Source organism: Lynx canadensis, chromosome D4, assembly GCF_007474595.2.
Source record: "Lynx canadensis isolate LIC74 chromosome D4, mLynCan4.pri.v2, whole genome shotgun sequence".
In the NCBI taxonomy this organism is placed as follows: domain Eukaryota; kingdom Metazoa; phylum Chordata; class Mammalia; order Carnivora; family Felidae; genus Lynx; species Lynx canadensis.
The window spans coordinates 82040246-82060447 of record NC_044315.2 but is presented as its reverse complement, the minus strand read 5'-3'; the positions used below and the strand labels follow the sequence as shown (position 1 = coordinate 82060447).

Below are 20202 nucleotides of genomic sequence, written 5' to 3'. Positions count from 1 at the left end.
GGAGTGAGATTAACAGTGTTCTAAGTGCCCTAAGACAGCAACAAAGTTCTTCAAATTCTTCACACTCTCTCTCTTCTTTCCCACTCCTTACCCCTCACAAAACTCCTCCCCCACCAAAGTAAGACTTACCCAAATAAGGAGAAAAATGAAAGATTATTCTCAGGAATTCCTTGCCCTCCTCCTAGCTTCCACATATAAACTTCTGCTTTTTGCAAAGAAAATATTGACAGCTCAGTCTATGTTTAGCTTATAACCTTAACAGAGTCTAGAGTAGTCTATCAGACTAGGTCTCAGGTATATGTGTTTTTGGAGAGTTCACCCTGCCAAGTCATTTGTTAGCCTACTTAGATACATTATAGTAGACCAAACCATATAATATTCCTATAAACTCACCGCAGTCTTTGAATCCAAAGTTGTATAAGACCTCAAGGGAAAAGTAAGATCAGAGGAATCTTATGTTCACCAAGATAAAAGAGACAGAACTCTAAAGAGAATATGTTTGCTTACATACAAATTTGTACTAAAATTATTATAGAATTAATTTCTGTTTATCATCTCTAACTCTACAAACTTAAGAATCATCCCTACTCCCTAAACTTTTAAAATGATACCTGTAAATTGGTTTCTTTCTGAAGTGTTCTTCCTCTTGGGCTGATCCACTAATATCAGTGTTGTTCTGACTTCATGATTTAGAATTTTTTATTCTTCCTCTGTCCCACTAAGGTTCCACAGTCCTCTGAATAATAGCTAAAATGTATGAAGAACATACTATGTGCCAAGTGTGTTGTACGGTTTCTCACTTAATGTCATAATAACACTATGAGCAAGATTAAAACACTGCCATTTTACAGTTGAGTAAACAGGCTCACAGAGTTGGTGGTACTTGCTCAAAGTCATAAAGCTAGTTAGTGGTAAAATCGATATACTCTGACTCCAGAGCTGATAACATTATGCTAATTCTTTTCTGCTGCCACAGTGAAGACCTGGGAAAACAGTGCTAGGACCCAGGTTTACTTTCTGTCTCCTAAGAAAACACTGAAGAGAAATCTCTATTCCTGTGATGTTTGCCACCTTTTTCTAACTATAACCAAAAGGACTAACTTGGAATACACTGCAATCAAAATATTTATCGCTATCAAAAAGTACATTCAAGGGACGCCTGGGTGGCTCAGTCAGTTAAGCCTCCGACTTCAGCTAAGGTCATGATCTCACAGTTTGTGAGTTTCGAGCCCCATGTTGGGCTCTGTGCTGACAGCTCAGAGCCTGTAGCCTGCTTTAGATTCTGTATCTCCTTCTTTCTCTGCCCTTCCCCACTAGTACTCTGTCTCTCCTTTCTCAAAAATAAATAAAAACATTAAAAAAATTTTTTTAAGTACATTCAATTAAATTGACAAGCAATGTTAGAATTTTGTAAAACAGAAGATTGAACATGTAAATAAAATCAAGTCAACAAATATTTACTGAGAACTACTAGGTTTTAGATGCTTGGGATAAATCAGTGAACAAGGCAAATCAGGAATGCTGCCTTAGTAGAGGTTTCTAACAGGAAAAACAGATAATAAGCAAAATAAAATTAAGTATATTATATGGCATATATTGGAAGTTAAAAGTCTTGTACAAAATTTAAAATATGTATATTAGCATGGGGGTGGGGGTGACTGGCAGCACCAGTGGAAGAGTGGACAAACTGCAGTGTTAAATGTGGCAGTCATGAATTGTTAAGATGTAAATCTGAGCAAAAACTTAAAGATGAGGACTTGAAGGAGGCGAATAACAGCAAGTGGGAAAAGGGGGAAGACCATTTTAGGCAGAAGAGATAGTTAATAGCAAAGGCCCTAAGCACATGGTTAGAGCCAAGGAAGCAAACAAGACCAGTAAGAGAGAAATTAGTTTATGATCTAAACAGCAGCAGACTGGATAGGGTCTTATAAGAACACTGTAAGGACTCTAGTTTTTATAGAGTAAAATAGGTTTAAAGGGTTACAAGCAGAAAAATGACCTGATTTTATCTTAGGCTGCTATGTTGAGAACATATCAAAAGGAGGGAAAACAAAGAAACAGGGAGATGAGTGAAGATGCTACTACAGTAACTCAGGTAAAAGTGATGATTCAGATGTGAGGTTAACATAATCTAAATGGTAAGAAGTAGCCATATTTAGATATGTTTTGAAAGTAAAATAGTAAATAGAATTTCCTGACAGAGTGGATATGGGTATAAAAAATAAAAGTAAGGGGTGCCTGGGTGGCTCAGTCAGTTAAGCACCAGACTTCAGCTCAGGTCATGATCTCGCGGTCTGTGAGTTTGAGCCCCGCGTCAGGCTCTGTGCTGACAGCTCAGAGCCAGGAGTCTGCTCAGGATTCTGTGTCTCCCTCTCTCTCTGCCCCTCCCCTGCTTGCGCTCTGTCTCTCTCTCTCGCAAAAAATAAACATTAAAAAAATTTTATGAATAAATAATCAAAAGATATAAAAAAAATAAAAATAAAAAAAATAAAAGTAAAATTCTTGGCCTAAGCAATAATTAGGAGAAGATATCCATGAACTGAAATAGTAAAGACAGACAAGTAAAGTATTTTGGGGGTCAGGAGGTGAAATAATGCGATCTTCTTGGACATGGTAAATTGGAGATGTCCTGAAAGTGACAGTGAAAGAGGGATAAGAAGGCAGGAGTGATCACCTGTATCATATTCTGCTGACATGCCAAGGAAGATGAAAACTCAGACTGATCACAGATTTAGCAATTTAGGTCACTATGAACTTGCTTTTTTTCAATAAGTTTTGATACAAAGGAAAGCAAAAAAGGGAGAAGTAGTGGGGCAACTGAAGTCAAGAGAAGCTAAAAGAAGGAAACAGTTCATCTGCTGCCCACCACAGGAAAAAGAGAATGGAATTTGACTTTGACCAAATTAAATGACAGATTTTTTTCTTAAACTAAGAGACCACAACATAACAGACCGTAACAATCTATTACTGAAAATGTCTACTACAGGGGCGCCTGGGTGGCGCAGTCGGTTAAGCGTCCGACTTCAGCCAGGTCACGATCTCACGGTCCGTGAGTTCAAGCCCCGCGTCAGGCTCTGGGCTGATGGCTCGGAGCCTGGAGCCTGTTTCCGATTCTGTGTCTCCCTCTCTCTCTGCCCCTCCCCCATTCATGCTCTGTCTCTGTCTGTCCCCAAAATAAATAAAAACGTTGAAAAAAAAAAAAATTTTTGAAAATGTCTACTACACAATACAAAATTACTAGACAAAGAAAAAGGAAAATGTGACTCACCAGACATTAGAATCAGCAGTTAAGAATTTTTAAAGAATATTATAAACATGCTCAAGGATGTAAGAGAAAATCTGCATAAATGAACAAAGAAATCTTATAAGAAAGTATAAAAAACGCAAATGGACATATAAGATCTGAAATGTAAAAAAATTCATTGAATGGGCTTAACAGCAAACTGGGGATGATAAAAAAAAAGGGGGGGGAGGGGCAAACCAACTTTAAGATAGAGCAAAACAGAGTCTCCTATACCTGAAGAAAACAGAAAAAAATAAATAAATTAAAACAAAAAACAAAAAACAAAACAGAGATCTGTGGGATAATATCAAAAGGACTAAAATATATGTAACTTGAATCCTATGAGAGAAAAGAGAGATGGGGCCAGATAAAAGGTTGAAAGACCAAATTTCCCTCAAAACTGGTAAACAAAACAAAACATAAATTTAAAAATTCAAGAAGCTCAGCAAATCCCAAGGAAGATAAGAAAGAATAAAACACCTGACACATCATATTTAAATGTCTGAAAACCAAAGATAAAAAATAATCTTAAAAGCAGCCAGAAAAAAATGACTCATTACATACAGAGGAACAATATAAATGCATTTTGACTTCACATCAAAAACAATGAGAGCCAGAAGATGGTGGGATGACATCTTCACAGTGCTGAAAAAAAAAATGTCAACACAGAATCCTACAGCCAGTGAAAATATCCCACTGGAATGCAAGTGAAATAAAAACATTTTCAGATAAAGAAGTTCTTCTGTGAAATCTTGCCATTTGCAACAATGTGGATGGAACTGGAGGGTATTATGCCAAGCAAAATAAGTCAGAGACAGGTATCACATGATTTCACTCATATGTGGAATGTGAGAAACTTAACAGATGATCATAGGGGAAGGGTAGGAAAAATAAGATAAAAACAGAAAGGGGCAAACCATAAAAGACTCTTAAATACAGAGAACAAACTGAGGATTGATAGGGATGAGGGAAATGGTGATGGTGGGCATTAAGCAGCGCACTTGTTGAGGTGAGCACTCTGTTATACGTTAAGTGATGAATCACTGGGTTCTACTCTTGAAGCCAAGACTAACACTGTATGTTGACTAACTTGAGAATAAGTAAATTTTAAAAAAGGAAGTTCCTCTACGAGTTATGCCTTTAGTAGATCAGCACTAGAAGAAATGCTAAAGTAAGGTCTTTGGATTGAAGGCAAGTGAAATCAGACAGAAATTTGGTTCTTCAGGAAGAAATGAAGAGCAAAAAAAATGATAAATAGGTGGGTAAAAATAAAAGGCAATTTTTCCTCTTAGTATGTTTAAAATACATGTGACTGCTTAAAGATCTAAGGGACAGCATAATGATAAATCAGCTTCAAAAACAGTTTCTCCTTTCTTATCTACTCCCCTCCCATAGTTACAAAAAAGAACAGTACCTGTTTTAGTTTCAAAAAGAAATTTTCAGTGGTACTACGTTTGCTGAAGGGCCAGAATAATCTCTCATTAGGTGAGCAAACACGGACTTTTGTCTCTATGAGAAATCGAACAGGCTCCTGTACTTCTGTTATTACCAAATCAACAGCTGTGGTCATAAACAGCACTTTATCTAGAGAGGGGAAAAGCAAATAAAAAAATGGAAATACATTTGCTCATACAATTATTGTTAAATCACTTTTGTAACAAACTTTCAAGATACCTTAAAGTAATATATCAATTAAATAAAAATCTAAAATAATCACATAAATTACTGTTTTGAAAATTCTTTTTCTGTATTGAGAATTCTTTGCTTGGGTACACTCCTTGGAACTAGTGACAGCATTAGATACTTTAAAGTTTATGAAACATACTGTCAGATTGTTTTGTAAAAGTGCATACGGCCTATTCATGCCACTCTTACCCATACAGGGGATTCTCAATTTCTAAAATCTTGGTTGATTTATCCATTTACCTATAGTGCTGTGAATAACAAGAAAAAATGAAGGGGAAAATAAATGCTCAATAAGAGGCACTACAAGGTTACATTTTTCAGGACAGAATATTATACAGCCACTAAATGACATTCATGAGGAGGATGAAACACCTTGAGCACAGAGTATCTGAAAATCTACATAAAAAATTGGTGGTCCCCTTGGGATGGGGCCCTGAGGACCATGGTAGACTTCTACTTTTCCTTACATATCCTTTTAATTTTTAACCATATATGCATATATTATTGCTACAAAAATAAATAAAACTTAGAATTTTGTATACAAATAAATACATAAGTAGAAAAAAAGCAGGAAAGGGAAAAATTAAGAGGGGGGGGAAAGTAAGTGGGGAAAAATGATACTTTGTTTACAGTTAAATTTCATAACAACCTCAAAGACCTATACAAATTCTTTGGTTTCACTACAATTAAAAAAAACACTGGATATTTGTGAAATAAGTGGTCCTAAGGTTTGGGTATCTTCTTGGGACTAAAATTTCTGTTCATGGTGTCAGCAATCTGCATCACCTTTAGGAGTTTCTTCATTTACAACTTGAAAAGGCAGAGATTTTGGATTCCAACTCCCAGTGATGACATAGGACTTTCCATCAGAACTTTTGCCCATAGATTCCTGAAGAAAAGAATAAAAACAAACATAAATGCCAAAATAAGTTAACTGCTAACTGCCATTTTGCTGCCTTTAGAAAATAGAGAAATTGCAAAAATATAGTATGAAAAAGGGTCAGATATTTTTTAAAAAGGTAGAAATATATGTGAATGACACTAATTACAGTTAAAATTAAAGATGTGCCAACTGTTTATATAATTGTTCCTAAAAGTTATAAAGTAAACGCTTGTAGATCGTATCAAATTGTACAAACATCAGAGAAACTTAACCACCTAAGTCTATGCTGAATTCTGTTGTCAAGTGAATAATTATCACATAAATTTTAGTTTTGAAAATAAAGATTTTCACATAAAAGCAACAATACTAATACCACCGACTTTTATAAAATTCACAGTAGTTTGTAAACACTTCTCTCACGAATTTTCTGACTCCCACTTTAACCCTAAATTATAAACAAGGATTATTCACTATTACACAGTCAAGAAACCAAGGTTAAGACTAAATGGGTCTAAGACCAGACTAGTAAATAGCAATTCAGAAATAAGGAAATACCCTTATCTTTGTTTACTGCTATTATAGCTCACAAGAACACTTTGATAAACGTGCTTTAACACCAAATTCAGGCTGAGATAAAGTGAAAACATGATCAAGGAAATAGTATATTAACTTAAAAAAAAAAAAAAAAAAGATTGTGGGAGTCACAAGGCAGCAGCCTGTGTAGGGGGGCGGGGCTCACGCCCACTTTGAGGAGCAACAAGCCCATGCGGACTGGGCGGAGAACACCACACCTCAAACTCTGTGACTTGGACAGAGCTCATGGCTTTAGCACTTGTGGGGTGCCTGTTTCTCTGGAAGGCCTTCTCCAGGACAGAAAGACAGGGTACAAAGAGGAAGATGGCGGCGTAGGAGGACGCTGGGCTCACCTCGTCCTGCTGATCACTTAGATTCCACCCACATCTGCCTAAATAACCCAGAAAACCGCCAGAAGACTAGCAGAATGGACTCTCCACAGCCAAGCGTAGACAAGATGCCCCCGGAAGAGGGCAGGAAGGGCATAGCGTCGGTGCGCACTACACGGACTGGCAGGAGGGAGCCGGGCGGTGGAGGGGCAGCCCACACAGCAAGGCAGAGCCCCCAAGTCTGGCTTGCAAAAGCAGAGGGGCCAGATGGAGTGAGTTCTGACATCCAGTGGTACTTAACATCTGGAATGTTACAAGTCAAGAGCTCTGCTCGGAGAGCAGGGAGGGCAAGAGGACACTGGGAGGGAGAGATGTTGAGCCCCAGAAGACACAGCTCAGCTCAGCGGGGAACAAAGGTGCTAGGAAGCGCCATCTCCCTCACCATCCCCAGCCAAAATCCCAAAGGGAACCAGTTCCCTTCACGGAACTTGCTTGCACCCACAAACACTCAATGCTGTGCTTCTGTGGATCCATCCCTCCAACGGGTCTGCCCCCCCTCCCGGTGCCACAGGGCACCTGCCGCAGCAGACCACCGAAGGCAAAGTGAGCTGAGCCTACCCTTCCCCGCCCTGTGCAACTTGCGGATCCACCCCGGCTGATACGCCAGATCCCACAGAAGCAGCACCACAAGCCTGGCAGTGTGCAAGTAGCCCAGACAGGGGCCACACCACTCCACAGTGAGTCCTGCCCCTGGGAGAGGGGAAGATAAGGTACACACCAGTCTGACTGTGGCCCCAGCGGTGGGCTGGGGGCAGACATTGGGTCTGATTGCAGCCGTGCCCACCAACACAAGTTACTCCAGACAGCATAGGGGAAGTGCCCTGCAGTTCCGCACGACCCCAGAGACTATCCAAAATGACAAAAAGAAGAACTCCCCTCAAAAGAAACTCCAGGAAGTAGCGACAGCTAACGAATTGATCAAAAACAATTTAAGCAATATAACAGAACAAGAATTTAGAATAATAGTCATAAAATTAATCGCTGGGCTTGAAAAAAGCATAGAGGACAGCAGAGAACCTATTGCTACAGAGATCAAAGGAATAAGAAATAGTCATGAGGAGCTAAAAAATGCTATGAGTGAGGTGCAAAATAAAATGGAGGCGACCACAGCTTGGAATGAAGAGGCAGAGGAGAGAATAGGTGAATTAGAAGATAAAATTATGGAAAAAGAGGACACTGAGAAAAAGAGATAAAAAAATCCAGGAGTATGAGGGGAGAATTAGATAACTAAGTGATACGATGAAACACAATAATATACGTGTAACAGGGATTCCACAGGAGGAAGAAAGAAAGGTGTTGAGATGTACTTGAAGAAATCATAGCTGAGAACTTCCCTGATCTGAGGAAGGAAAAGGCATTGAAATCCAACAGGCACAGAGAACTTCCTTCAGACGTAACTTGAATCGATCTTCTGCACGACATATCATAGTGAAACTGGCAAAATACAAGGATAAAGAGAAAATTCTGAAAGCAGCTAGGGATAAACATGCTCTAACATATAAAGGGAGACCGGTAAGACTACTGGCAGACCTATCTACTGAAACTTGGCAGGCCAGAAAGCAATGGCAGGAAATCGTCAATGTGATAAACAGAAAAAATATGCAGCCAAGAATCCTTTATCCAGCAAGTCTGTCATTCAGAATAGAAGGAGAGATAAAGGTTTTCCCAAACAAACAAAAACTGAAGGAATTCATCACCACTAAACCAGCCCTACAAGAGATCCTAAGGGGGATTCTGTGAGTGAAATGTTGCAAGGACCACAAAGTACCAGAGACATCACTACAAGCATGAAACCTACAGACATCACAATGACTCCAAACCCATATCTTTCTATAATAACACTAAACGTAAATGGACTAAATGCGCCAACCAAAAGACATAGGGTATCAGAATTGATAAAAAAAAAAAAAAAAAACAAGACCTATCTATTTGCTGTCTACAAGAGACTCATTTTAGACCTGAGGACACCTTCAGATTCAAAGTGAGGGGATGGAGAACTATTTATCATGCCATTGGAAGTCAAAAGAAAGCTGGAGTAGCCATACTTAGACAAACTAGACTTTAAATTAAAGGCTGTAACAAGAGAGGAAGAAGGGAATTATATAATAACTACAGGGTCTATCTATCAGGAAGAGCTAACAATTATAAATGTCTATGCGCCAAATACGGGAGCCCCCAAATATATAAAACAATCAATCACAAACATAAGCAACTTTATTGATAAGAATGTGGTAATTGCAGGGGACTTTAATACTCCACCTACAACAATGGATAGATCATCTAGACACAGGATCAATAAAGAAACAAGGGCCCTGAATGATACATTGGATCAGATGGACTTAACAGATATATTTAGAACTCTGCATCCCAAAGCAACAGAATATACTTTCTTCTCGAGTGCACATGGAACATTCTCCAAGATAGATCACATACTGGGTCACAAAACAGCCCTTCATAAGTATACAAGAATTGAGATCATACCATGCATACTTTCAGACCACAATGCTATGAAGCTTGAAATCAACCACAGGAAAAAGTCTGGAAAACCTCCAAAAGCATGGAGGTTAAAGAACACCCTATTAAAGAATGAATGGGTCAACCAGGCAATTAGAGAAGAAATTTAAAAATATATGGAAACAAATGAAAATGAAAATACAACAATCCAAATGCTTTGGGATGCAGCGAAGGCAGTCCTGAGAGGAAAATACATTGCAATCCAGGCCTATCTCAAGAAACAAGAAAAATCCCAAATACAAAATCTAACAGCACACCTAAAGGAAATAGAAGCAGAACAGCAAAGACACCCGAAACCCTGCAGAAGAAGAGAAAAAATAAAGATCAGAGCAGAAATAAACAATATAGAATCTAAAAAAACTGTAGAGCAGATCAATGAAACCAAGAGTTGGTTTTTTGAAAAAATAAACAAAATTGACAAACCTCTAGCCAGGCTTCTCAAAAAGAAAAGGGAGATGACCCAAATAGATAAAATCATAAATGAAAATGGAATTATTACAACCAATCCCTCAGAAATACAAGCAATTATCAGAATACTATGAAAAATTTTATGCCAACAAACTGAACAACCTGGAAGAAATGGACAAATTCCTAAACACCCACACACTCCCAAAACTCAAACAGGAAGAAATAGAAAGCTTGAACAGACCCATAACCAGTAAAGAAATTGAATCAGTTATCAAAAATCTCCCAACAGAGTCCAGGACCAGATGGCTTCCCAGGGGAATTCTACCAGACATTTAAAGCAGAGATAATACCTATCCTTGTCAAGCTGTTCCAAAAAACAGAAAGGGAAGGAAAACTTCCACTCATTCTATGAAGCCAGCATTACTTTGATTCCCAAACCAGACAAAGACCCAGTAAAAAAAAGAGAACTACAGGCCAATATCCCTGATGAATATGGATGCAAAAATTCTCAACAAGATACTAGCAAATCGAATTCAACAGCATATAAAAAGAATTATTCACCATGATCAAGTGGGATTCATTCCTGGACCGCAGGGCTGGTTCAACATTCGCAAATCAATCAATGTGATACATCACATTAATAAAAGAAAAGATAAGAACCATATGATCCTGTCAATCGATGCAGAAAAGGCATTTGACAAAATTCAGCAACTTTCTTAATAAAAACCCTCGAGAAAGTCGGGATAGAAGGAACATACTTAAACATCACAAAAGCCATTTATGAAAAGCCCACAGCTAATATCATCCTCAATGGGGAAAAACAGAGCTTTCTCCCTGAGATCAGGAACACGACAGGGATGTCCACTCTCACTGCTGTTGTTTAATATAGTGTTGGAAGTTCTAGCATCAGCAATCAGACAACAAAAGAAAATCAAAGGCATCAAAATTGGCAATGAAGTCAAGTTTCACTTTTTGCATATGATATATTATACATGGAAAACCCAATAACCTCCACCAAAAGTCTGCTAGAACTGACACATGAATTCAGCAAAGTTGCAGGATACAAAATCAATGTACAGCAATCAGTTGCATTCTTATACACTAATTATGAAGCAACAGAAAGACAAATAAAGAAACTGATCCCAGGGGCGCCTGGGTGGCGCAGTCGGTTAAGCGTCCGACTTCAGCCAGGTCACGATCTCGCGGTCCATGAGTTCGAGCCCCGCGTCGGGCTCTGGGCTGATGGCTCAGAGCCTGGAGCCTGTTTCCGATTCATCAGTTGCATTCTTATACACTAATTATGAAGCAACAGAAAGACAAATAAAGAAACTGATCCCATTCACAATTGCACCAAGAAGCATAAAATACCTAGGAATAAACCTAACCAAAGATGAAAAAGATCTGTATGCTCAAAACTATAGAAAGCTTATGAAGGAAATTGAAGAAGATATAAAGAAATGGAAAAACATTCCGTGCTCGTGGATTGGAAGAATAAATATTGTTAAAATGTCAATACTACCCAACGCTATCTACACATTCAATGCAATCCCAGTCAAAATTGCACCAGCATTCTTCTCGAAGCTAGAACAAGCAATTCTAAAATTTGTATGGAACCACAAAAGGCCCCGAATAGCCAAAGTAATTTTGAAGAAGACCAAAGCGGGAGGTATCACAATCCCAGACTTTAGCCTCTACTACAAAGCTGTCATCATCAAGACAGCATGGTATTGGCACAAAAACAGGCACATAGACCAATGGAATAGAACCGAAACCCCAGAGCTAGACCCACAAAAATATGGCCAACTAATCTTTGACAAAGCAGGAAAGAATATCCAGTGGAAAAAAGACAGTCTCTTTAACAAATGGTGCTGGGAGAACTGGACAGCAACATGCAGAAGGATGAAACTAGACCACTTACACCATTCACAAAAACAAACTCAAAATGGATAAAGGACCTGAATGTGAGACAGGAAACCATCAAAACCCTAGAGGAGAAAGCAGGAAAAAAAACCTCTCTGACCTCAGCCGCAGCAATTTCTTACTTGACACATCCCCAAAGGCAAGGGAATTAAAAGCAAAAATGGACTGTTGGGACCTCATGAAGATAAAAAGCTTCTGCACTGCAAAGGAAACAAACAATCAACAAAACTAAAAGGCAACCAACGGAATGAGAAAAGATATTTGCAAATGACATATCAGACAAAGAGCTAGTATCCAAAATGTATAAAGAGCTCATCAAACTCCACACCTGAAAAACAAATAATCCAGTGAAGAAATGGGCAGAAAAACATGAATAGACACTTCTCTAAAGAAGACATCCGGATGGCCAACAGGCACATGAAAAAATGCTCAACGTCGTTCCTCATCAGGGAAATACAAATCAAAGCCACACTCAGATACCACCTCATGCCACTCAGAGTGGCTAAAATGAACAAATCAGGAGACTATAGATGCTGGAGAGGATGTGGAGAAACAGGAACCCTCTTGTACTGTTGGTGGGAATGCAAACTGGTGCACCCGCTCTGGCAAACAGTGTGGAGGTTCCTCAAAAAATTAAAAGTAGATCTAACCTATGACCCAGGAGTAGCACTGCTAGGAATTTACCCAAGGGATACAGGAGTGCTGATGCATAGGGGCACTTTTACCCCAATGTTTCTAGCAGCACTTTCAACAATAGCCAAATTATGGAATGAGCCTAAATGTCCATCAACTGATGAATGGATAAAGAAATTGTGGTTTATATACACAATGGAATACTACATGGCAATAAGAAAGAATGAAATATGGCCTTTTGTAGCAACGTGGATGGAACTGGAGAGTGTTATGCTAAATGAAATAAGTCATACAGAGAAAGACAGATACCATATGTTTTACTGTCATGTGGATCCTGAGAAAGTTAACAGAAGACCATGGAGGAGGGGAAGGAAAAAAAAAGAGAGGGAGGGAGCCAAAACATAAGAGACTGTGAAACACTGAGAACAAACTGAGGGTTGACGGGGGGGTGGCAGGGGGGAGGGGGGTGATGGGTATTGAGGAGGGCACCTTTTGGGATGAGCACTGGGTGTTGTATGGAAACCAATTTGACAATAAATTTCATATTTAAAAAATAAAAATAAAAATTTTTTTTTAAAAAAAGCAATCCTTACCAAATCTAACAAGTGCATGTCACTATTTCGTACATCTTTTCCTGGGCTAAGGAGAAGACCAAAACACCTGCCAAAAAAAGAAAAGAGACATAAATTTGGAAAAAAAATAACACAAACAAGATGTTTAAATTAGGTCACCTAAAATTCTTCTTGATGGATAAAGGACACATTAAAATTATTAATAAATTAACTACTGCCCAAATAATCCTTAATTCTTGAATTTACATAAACAAATTCTGCTTGGCTTTTATTATCACACAGTTGAAGTCAGCATATTAGCTGCAGATTTATGGGAGATAAGTCACAGTGAATGAAATATTCACTTCAATAACCAAAAGAATTCCCCAGAGAATAACATATTTTTCATATATATGGGAATATATATATATACATATATAGATGTGTGTGTGTTTGTTTTTGTTTTTTTTTTTTAAAGAAAGAGAGAGAGAGAGAGAGAGAGAGAGAGCAGGACAGAAAAGTGGAGGGAGATAGAGAATCTCGACCAGGCTCCACGTTCAGCACAGAGCCCAGCATTGGGCTCGATCCCATGACTCTGGGATCATGACCTGAGCTGAATTCAAGAGCTGGATGCTCAACCGACTGAGCCACCCAGGCACCCTGCAAATACATTGTTGAATATAGTATATGGTTACTCCACTAGACTGATAAAAACTAGAATTTATATTTAAGCTGAATTTACTAAAAATGTTTACCTTTCAATGGCAAGTTCTTTATTAGTTGTTTGTTGCACATAGATGACAATCTTTTTATCAGTTCCTTGGCGAAGTTTAAAGCATTGTCTGTCCTTCTCCTTAGGAACTGCACTGTAGGACAACATGTTTCATTAATTTTGCAAAGTATTTTCTTATGACATATACTAGAACAACTTCTCTTGAATCTAGGATTCTTTTCTGTGCCTGGTTTCAAATCATAACAGAAATTTAAAACTCATCATCTGCCTCTTAATGTGAAAATATTACCATTACTGTATGTAATCCGCTAAACAATGTATTTAAGCTAGAAAAAACGCTCTTATGCTCCCTAAAATGTCTTTAGTTTTTTTAATTTTCTGTTGCTGTAAAAATTAAGTTAGATATTTGTAAAGCACTTAGCATAGCATCTAGCACAGACACTCAAAAAAACATTAGTTTCTTTTCAGTTTAGTCAGGTTTTTTTTTTTTTTTATAATTATTGCCTTATTTGTTTAAATAAAGAAAAAATACCTAATCATGGAGTCTTTGAATTTCAAAACAAGGTGCCTTCAAAAAATAACAGAGATATAAGATATGGCCAAAAAGTAAGCTGTTGCCTAACACTTCCCTCAAGCAGTGATAACACTGTAAACATGTGCAGGCATTATAAAAACAATACTAATGATACAGTTAAACATTACCTTAAGAAAAAAGTTGAAAATATTCTTAAAATTAGAGTTTACCAAAATAATCTCCTACTCTCTCACACACCACCTGCTCTAGCTCCTTTGTTCTCAAAGGCAAACATCTGCCTATGGCAATCAGCCAACATGCAGCAAATATAAATTATGTCTTAGTGCTATACAACTCAAAAAAAAATGGCAGCAGAACCATTAGAAGATATTAGAAAAGGCTACATGAGAGTTCTGAGTACCTACTCAAACTAAAAAGTGGCTCTGAAGAAATAAAATTAGTTTGAAGACCATCTGCACTTACACAGTAACCAACTCAAAAACCCTGCATGAAACAGATTAGAAAATCAAAGAACCTTATCAAAGGAGTCTAGAAATGACAAACATCTGCAAAGAAAAACTCCATACCAAACTGTTAAAAGTATTTGTGGTTGACAGAAATTTCATCTATAAGGATATAGACAGGTTATCAATTTTCAACTGATAACAGATACACTAGTGTTTATGTTCTGTGCGTGCTGACACAGAAATACACATAATCCCACCTTTCAGCAGTATTTAAAAAGACAAAAGATATAAAGTTGCTTCCGGTGTCCTAAGGCTGAAGTGCAAGGAAAAACTATATTAACAGGAAGCAGAGTGGAGACTGTTAAGCAGTGGAAGTTCGCTTCATTACTGTCAGGGACTCTAGATTAAATTTCTTCCTTTTTTTTTTTTTTTTTTTTAATGTTTATTTTTGAGACTGAAAGAGGAGAGAGGTGAGGGAGAGAAATAGCAGGGGAGGGGCAGAGAGAGAGGGCGTCACAGAATTCCAAGCAGGCTCCAGGCTCTGAGGTGTCAGCCTGATGTGGAACTTAAACACAGAGATCATGACCTGAGCCGAAATGGGTGGCTTAACCAACTGTGCCACCCAGGCGCCCCTGGATTGTATTTCTAGTATTGTCATTATATCACTGAATGGATCCACCCAAATAATTTCACATTTACTTCCTACTGTATAAATTACAATACTGAGGTCCAGGCTTAACTTCTCTGGGTTTCTTTACCCATAAAACAAGGAATATATTAAATACCCAGCATATCTAATAGGGTTAGGTGGTAGATTAAATGAGACAAAAAAAGTGCTTTGAATGGTATAAGTGAAAATGCTCCATCTTCCCAAGGGCTAAATGGAAAGTAGATTTCCAATTTTAATTAACATAAGAAGTATACTTTTTCAGGGACGAAAAGAAGACACTAATTCTTGCCACAGCACTTTATGTATATTTATGTTATAGTAAAACCACAATTTATGTTGTGCTATGGTTACTTATATATACTGTTATTTTTTGGATAGGTGCTAAGTCATATGGGTGCACTATTATATTATGTTTTTAGTGAAATATAACTGACATTCAACATTATGTTAACTTGGGGTATACAACATAATGTTTCGATACTTAATATTATGAAATGCATCATACTTTAATCATGCTATTTTGGCCAACATTCAATTTCCACTTTTTAATTTTGTTATTATATATAGTGTTAAGAGGAGCAACCATCTTGATAATTCTCTCCATATCTCAGTGATTATTTCTGTAGATAAATTCTGTAGATATTACAGAATCACTGGTTTAAAAAAACTTGCATTCAGCAAGTTCAATCTGATAAAGAACTTCTCAACAAGTTCATTATAATAAGGCTACACAACACTCTTTTCTACTATAAACTACAAATTCAATAAAATCACATTAACAAAAACAGAACAAAGCCCCAACAAATGTGAAGAGCAAAATGGCCATCCAGAAATTTTCTATATGGCATTTCCATATAGTATTTCCTTGGTATGAGGGTGAATGGAACAGGGATGACTGATCTACCTTGAACATGCCTGAGTTCAGAAGGAAGAAAACTAGTCCTAATGGTTCTGAGAGAGCTTAGAATTGTTTCTATTTGTAATTGAAATTTACAAACAGGATCTACATAAATATCTTAACTAAAGAAAAAAAAATGCAGTTTAAAGAAACTTTTGTTCCTTAAAATGGAAAATAACTATTACAAAGTTCGTAGATTATAATTTCCACTTCCTAGGGTAGGTATGCATTCGGTGGGAAGCAGCACATCCCAGTGTTGGTTGCTGTGAGAGCAGAAACACAGCTGATGGCAAGGCACACACCACACAGCAAAGTCTCATACTTCAGTGAACAAATCAAAGGTGAAGCTGCACGGTACACTAAATTTGCCACCAGATGGCAGGATAGTTCCAAAAGTCTGCAGGGAGACCAAGCGTTACCCAAAACAAATGAACCAGCCATTGTGCTTTCTAATTTAAAAGCAAACTAGTAGAAAATCATTCATATTTTGATGTAATTCCATTTTACTCATTTTATGAGGTAGTCAAGGAGGAAAGAGACTTTAATATGCAGCAATCAATTATGATCCAGGAAGCACCCAATGTGTGATACGGGTTATGGAGGGAAAAGAAAAATCGATCATCTTGTGACCACAGTATTTTAAAGTTAGAAAGGACTTTAGAATCTAGCCACCTCATTTTATAGATAAGGAAACCTCTGCCAGGAGATATAAAGAAACTTGGAAAAGGCCACAGTGTTAATAGTAACAATAATTAAACTAAAGTTTTTATTTCTGTCCCAGAGTTCTTTTCACTACCAAGAATTATCATTATACCTAAAACCCCAAGCCAGTTATTTCTGACCCTATCTGCAAGGTTAAGACTTCAGACACACATACCTCATTTCTTCTCTTCCAATGTATACAGATAAACTATAATAGTAAAACTTGATTTCAACAGCCTTAAGATCTTTAGATTATTAAAACAAAGTAACCAGCCAATAAGACCAAAAAACCCAGCAAAACAAAAGCAGCTACAAATCCAGCAGGCTTAGCTTCTGTCATATTTCACATCAGCAGTCTAAAAGAACATGGTAATAGGACATATTTTCCCACATGAAAGAATTTTTTTTAATAGCTTCAAAATTCTTCAAATATTGTCTCTGGAAAAGCGAAATTAAGAAAACAGTCCCATTTACAACTGCACCAAAAATAATAAAATACCTAGGAGTAAACTTAACCAAAGAGGTGAAAGCCCTGTACTCTGAGGACAACACAAAGAAATGGAAAGACATTCCACGCTCATGGACTGAGAGAACAAATGTTAACACGTCCATACTGTCCAGAGCAATCTACAGATTTAATTCAGTCTCTACCAAAATACCAACATTTTTTACAGAACTAGAAAAATTAGTCCTAAATTTTGTATGGCATCACAACAGACTCTGAATAGCCAGCACAGTCTTGAAAAATAAGAACAAGGGGAGCCTGCATGGATCAGTCGGTTAAGTATCTGCCTCTTGATTTCAGCTCAGGTCATGATCTCACAGTTCCTGAGATCTAGCCCTGCTCAATCTATTTGGGATCTGCTTGGGATTCTCTCTCTCTGTCCTGATCCCCGCTCACACGCATGTGCTCTTGCTCTCTCAAAATTAACATCTGAAAAAAGAAAAAGAACAGAAGTGAAGGTATCATAATCCCAGATTTCAAGATACACTATAAAGCTGCAGTAAGCAAAACAGTGTGGTACTGGCACAAAAACAGACACATAGATCAATGGAACAGAATAGAGAGCCCAGAAATAAACCCACAATTATATGGTCAATTAATCTTTGACAAAGGAGGAATGAATATACAATGGGAAAAAGACAGTCTCTTCAACAAATCATGCTGGGAAGATTGGACAGCAACATGTGAAAGAATGAAACTGGACCACTTTCTTACACCATACACAAAAATAAACTCAAAATGGATTAAAGATCTAAATGTGAGACCTAAAACCATAAAAATCCTAGGTGACAGCACAGGCAGTAACTTCTCTGACACAGGGCCACAGCAATATTTTTCTAGATATGTCTCCCGAGGCAAGGGAAACAAAAGCAAAAATAAACTATTGGGACTACATCAAAATAAAAAGCTTCTGCACAGCAAAGGAAACAATCAACAAAACTAAAAGACAACCTCCTGAACTGGAGAAGATATTTGCAAATGACATATATCCAATAAAGGTTTAGTATCCAAAATATATAAAGAACTTATACAACTCAACACCCAAAAAGCAAATAATCCAATTTAAAAACGGGTAGAAGACATAAAAAGAAATGACATACAGGTGGCCAACAAACATATGATAAGATGCTCAACATAACTAATCATTGGGGAAATGCAAATCAAAACCACAATGAGATATCATCTCACATGTGTCAGAATGGCTAGTATCAAAAAAGACAAGAAATACCAAGTGCTGGCGAGGATATGGAGAAAAAGGAACCCTTGTGAATAGTTTGTAGGAATGCAAACTGGTACAGCCACTATGGAAAACCATATGGAGGTTCCTCAAAAAATTAAAAATAGAATTACCAAATGATCCAGTAATTCCACTACTGGGTATTTACACATAGAATATGAAAACATTAATTAAAAAAGATATAGGCACTCCTATGTTTACTGCAGCATTATTTACAACAGCCCAATTATGGATGCAGGCCAAGTGTCCATCAATAGATGAATGGACAAAGAAGATGTAGGGTGTGTATATGTATGTATAGATATGTGCATGTGTGCATATATGTGCGTGTGTTGTGTATACAATACATACACAACACACACACACATTCATTCTATGGTATATTACTCAGCCAAAAAAAAAAAAAAGAATGAAAAGAAAGAAATCAGTCTTGACGTATCTCACTTAAGCATTATACCCTCTAGATCCATCCATGTTGTTACAAATGGCAAGATCTCATTCTTTTTTATGGCTGAGTACTATTCTAACATATATATGTATAAATATACACATGTATACCACCTTATATGCATGCATGTATGTATACACCATTTTATGTGTGTATATGTACATATATATACACCACCTCTTCTTTATCCATTCAACCTATTGATAGACACTTGGGCTGTTTCCAAAATTAGAGAAAGAAAAATACCATATGATTTCACTCCTATGTGGAATTTAAGAAACGAAACAAACAAACAAAGAAAAAAAAGTGACAAACGAAAAATCAGACTCTTAAACTATAGAGAGCAAAATGATGGTTACCAGTGGAGTGGTGGCTGGCGGTGGGATGGGGGAGCTGGGAATGGGTCAAATAGGTGAAGGGAATTAAGAGAACTCCTATTGTGATGAGCACTGATGGAGTAATATACAGAATTTTTGAATCTCTATATTGTACACCTGAAACATAACACTGTATATTAACTATACCGGAATTAAAATCTAAAACATTTTTAATAGTAAAAAATCTTTCCTCTGCAAATCTATTTTTTTCTTTATCACTTACAATATAAAAAACTCTACCTAATAAAAAAAAAAAAAAGAAAAAAAAAAACTCTACCTATAAAAGCAGTCATTTTATACTATGAAAGTTATGACATTCGTGAACCACAAATGATATAGCATTTTAATACACACTTTAAAAAAATAGAATAAAATGCCCTACCTAAAATAACCTTTACCATCATCTTCTTTTATTTCTAAAGACACAGAGAAGGTAAAGATGTCACTGTCAGGAGTTTGGGGTGCAGCAGCTGCTGAAAGTGGGGTCTGCTTGGCAGAACGGCGGAAGGCAGTAGCAAAACTGTAAAGTATCCGGCTGACCTACAACAGATGTGTTAGGCTGTTATCACAAGAAATAAAATACTTTTATTAAGGCTGAAGGTTACCTGCTTTGTGTATGTGTGGGGAGGGGGAGTAATACATCTTTCCCCCATTGATGTCTTTTGCTAAGTTATCATAACTTGTTAGGCCTAGAAAGCAAACAACATTAAAATGAGAAGGGGTTTTTAAAAAAGAAGTGATTGTGAACAAGAGAAATCCAACTGAAAAATAATTTCCTAAATTGTTAGAGATGATCTGAATATCTTTATTA

At 37.2% G+C, this 20202-nt stretch overlaps 1 protein-coding gene across 1 annotated transcript in view; it reads right to left on the bottom strand.

Moving 5' to 3' along the window:
- The window catches only part of LOC115500153 (rab GTPase-activating protein 1-like), a 170158-nt gene that overhangs the window by 106001 nt on the left and 43955 nt on the right, over positions 1–20202 (bottom strand). The window contains 5 exon segments of the mRNA XM_030294523.1: positions 4698–4867; positions 5756–5858; positions 12883–12949; positions 13596–13706; positions 19774–19931. Coding sequence (XP_030150383.1) covers positions 4698–4867; positions 5756–5858; positions 12883–12949; positions 13596–13706; positions 19774–19931 — 609 coding nt within the window.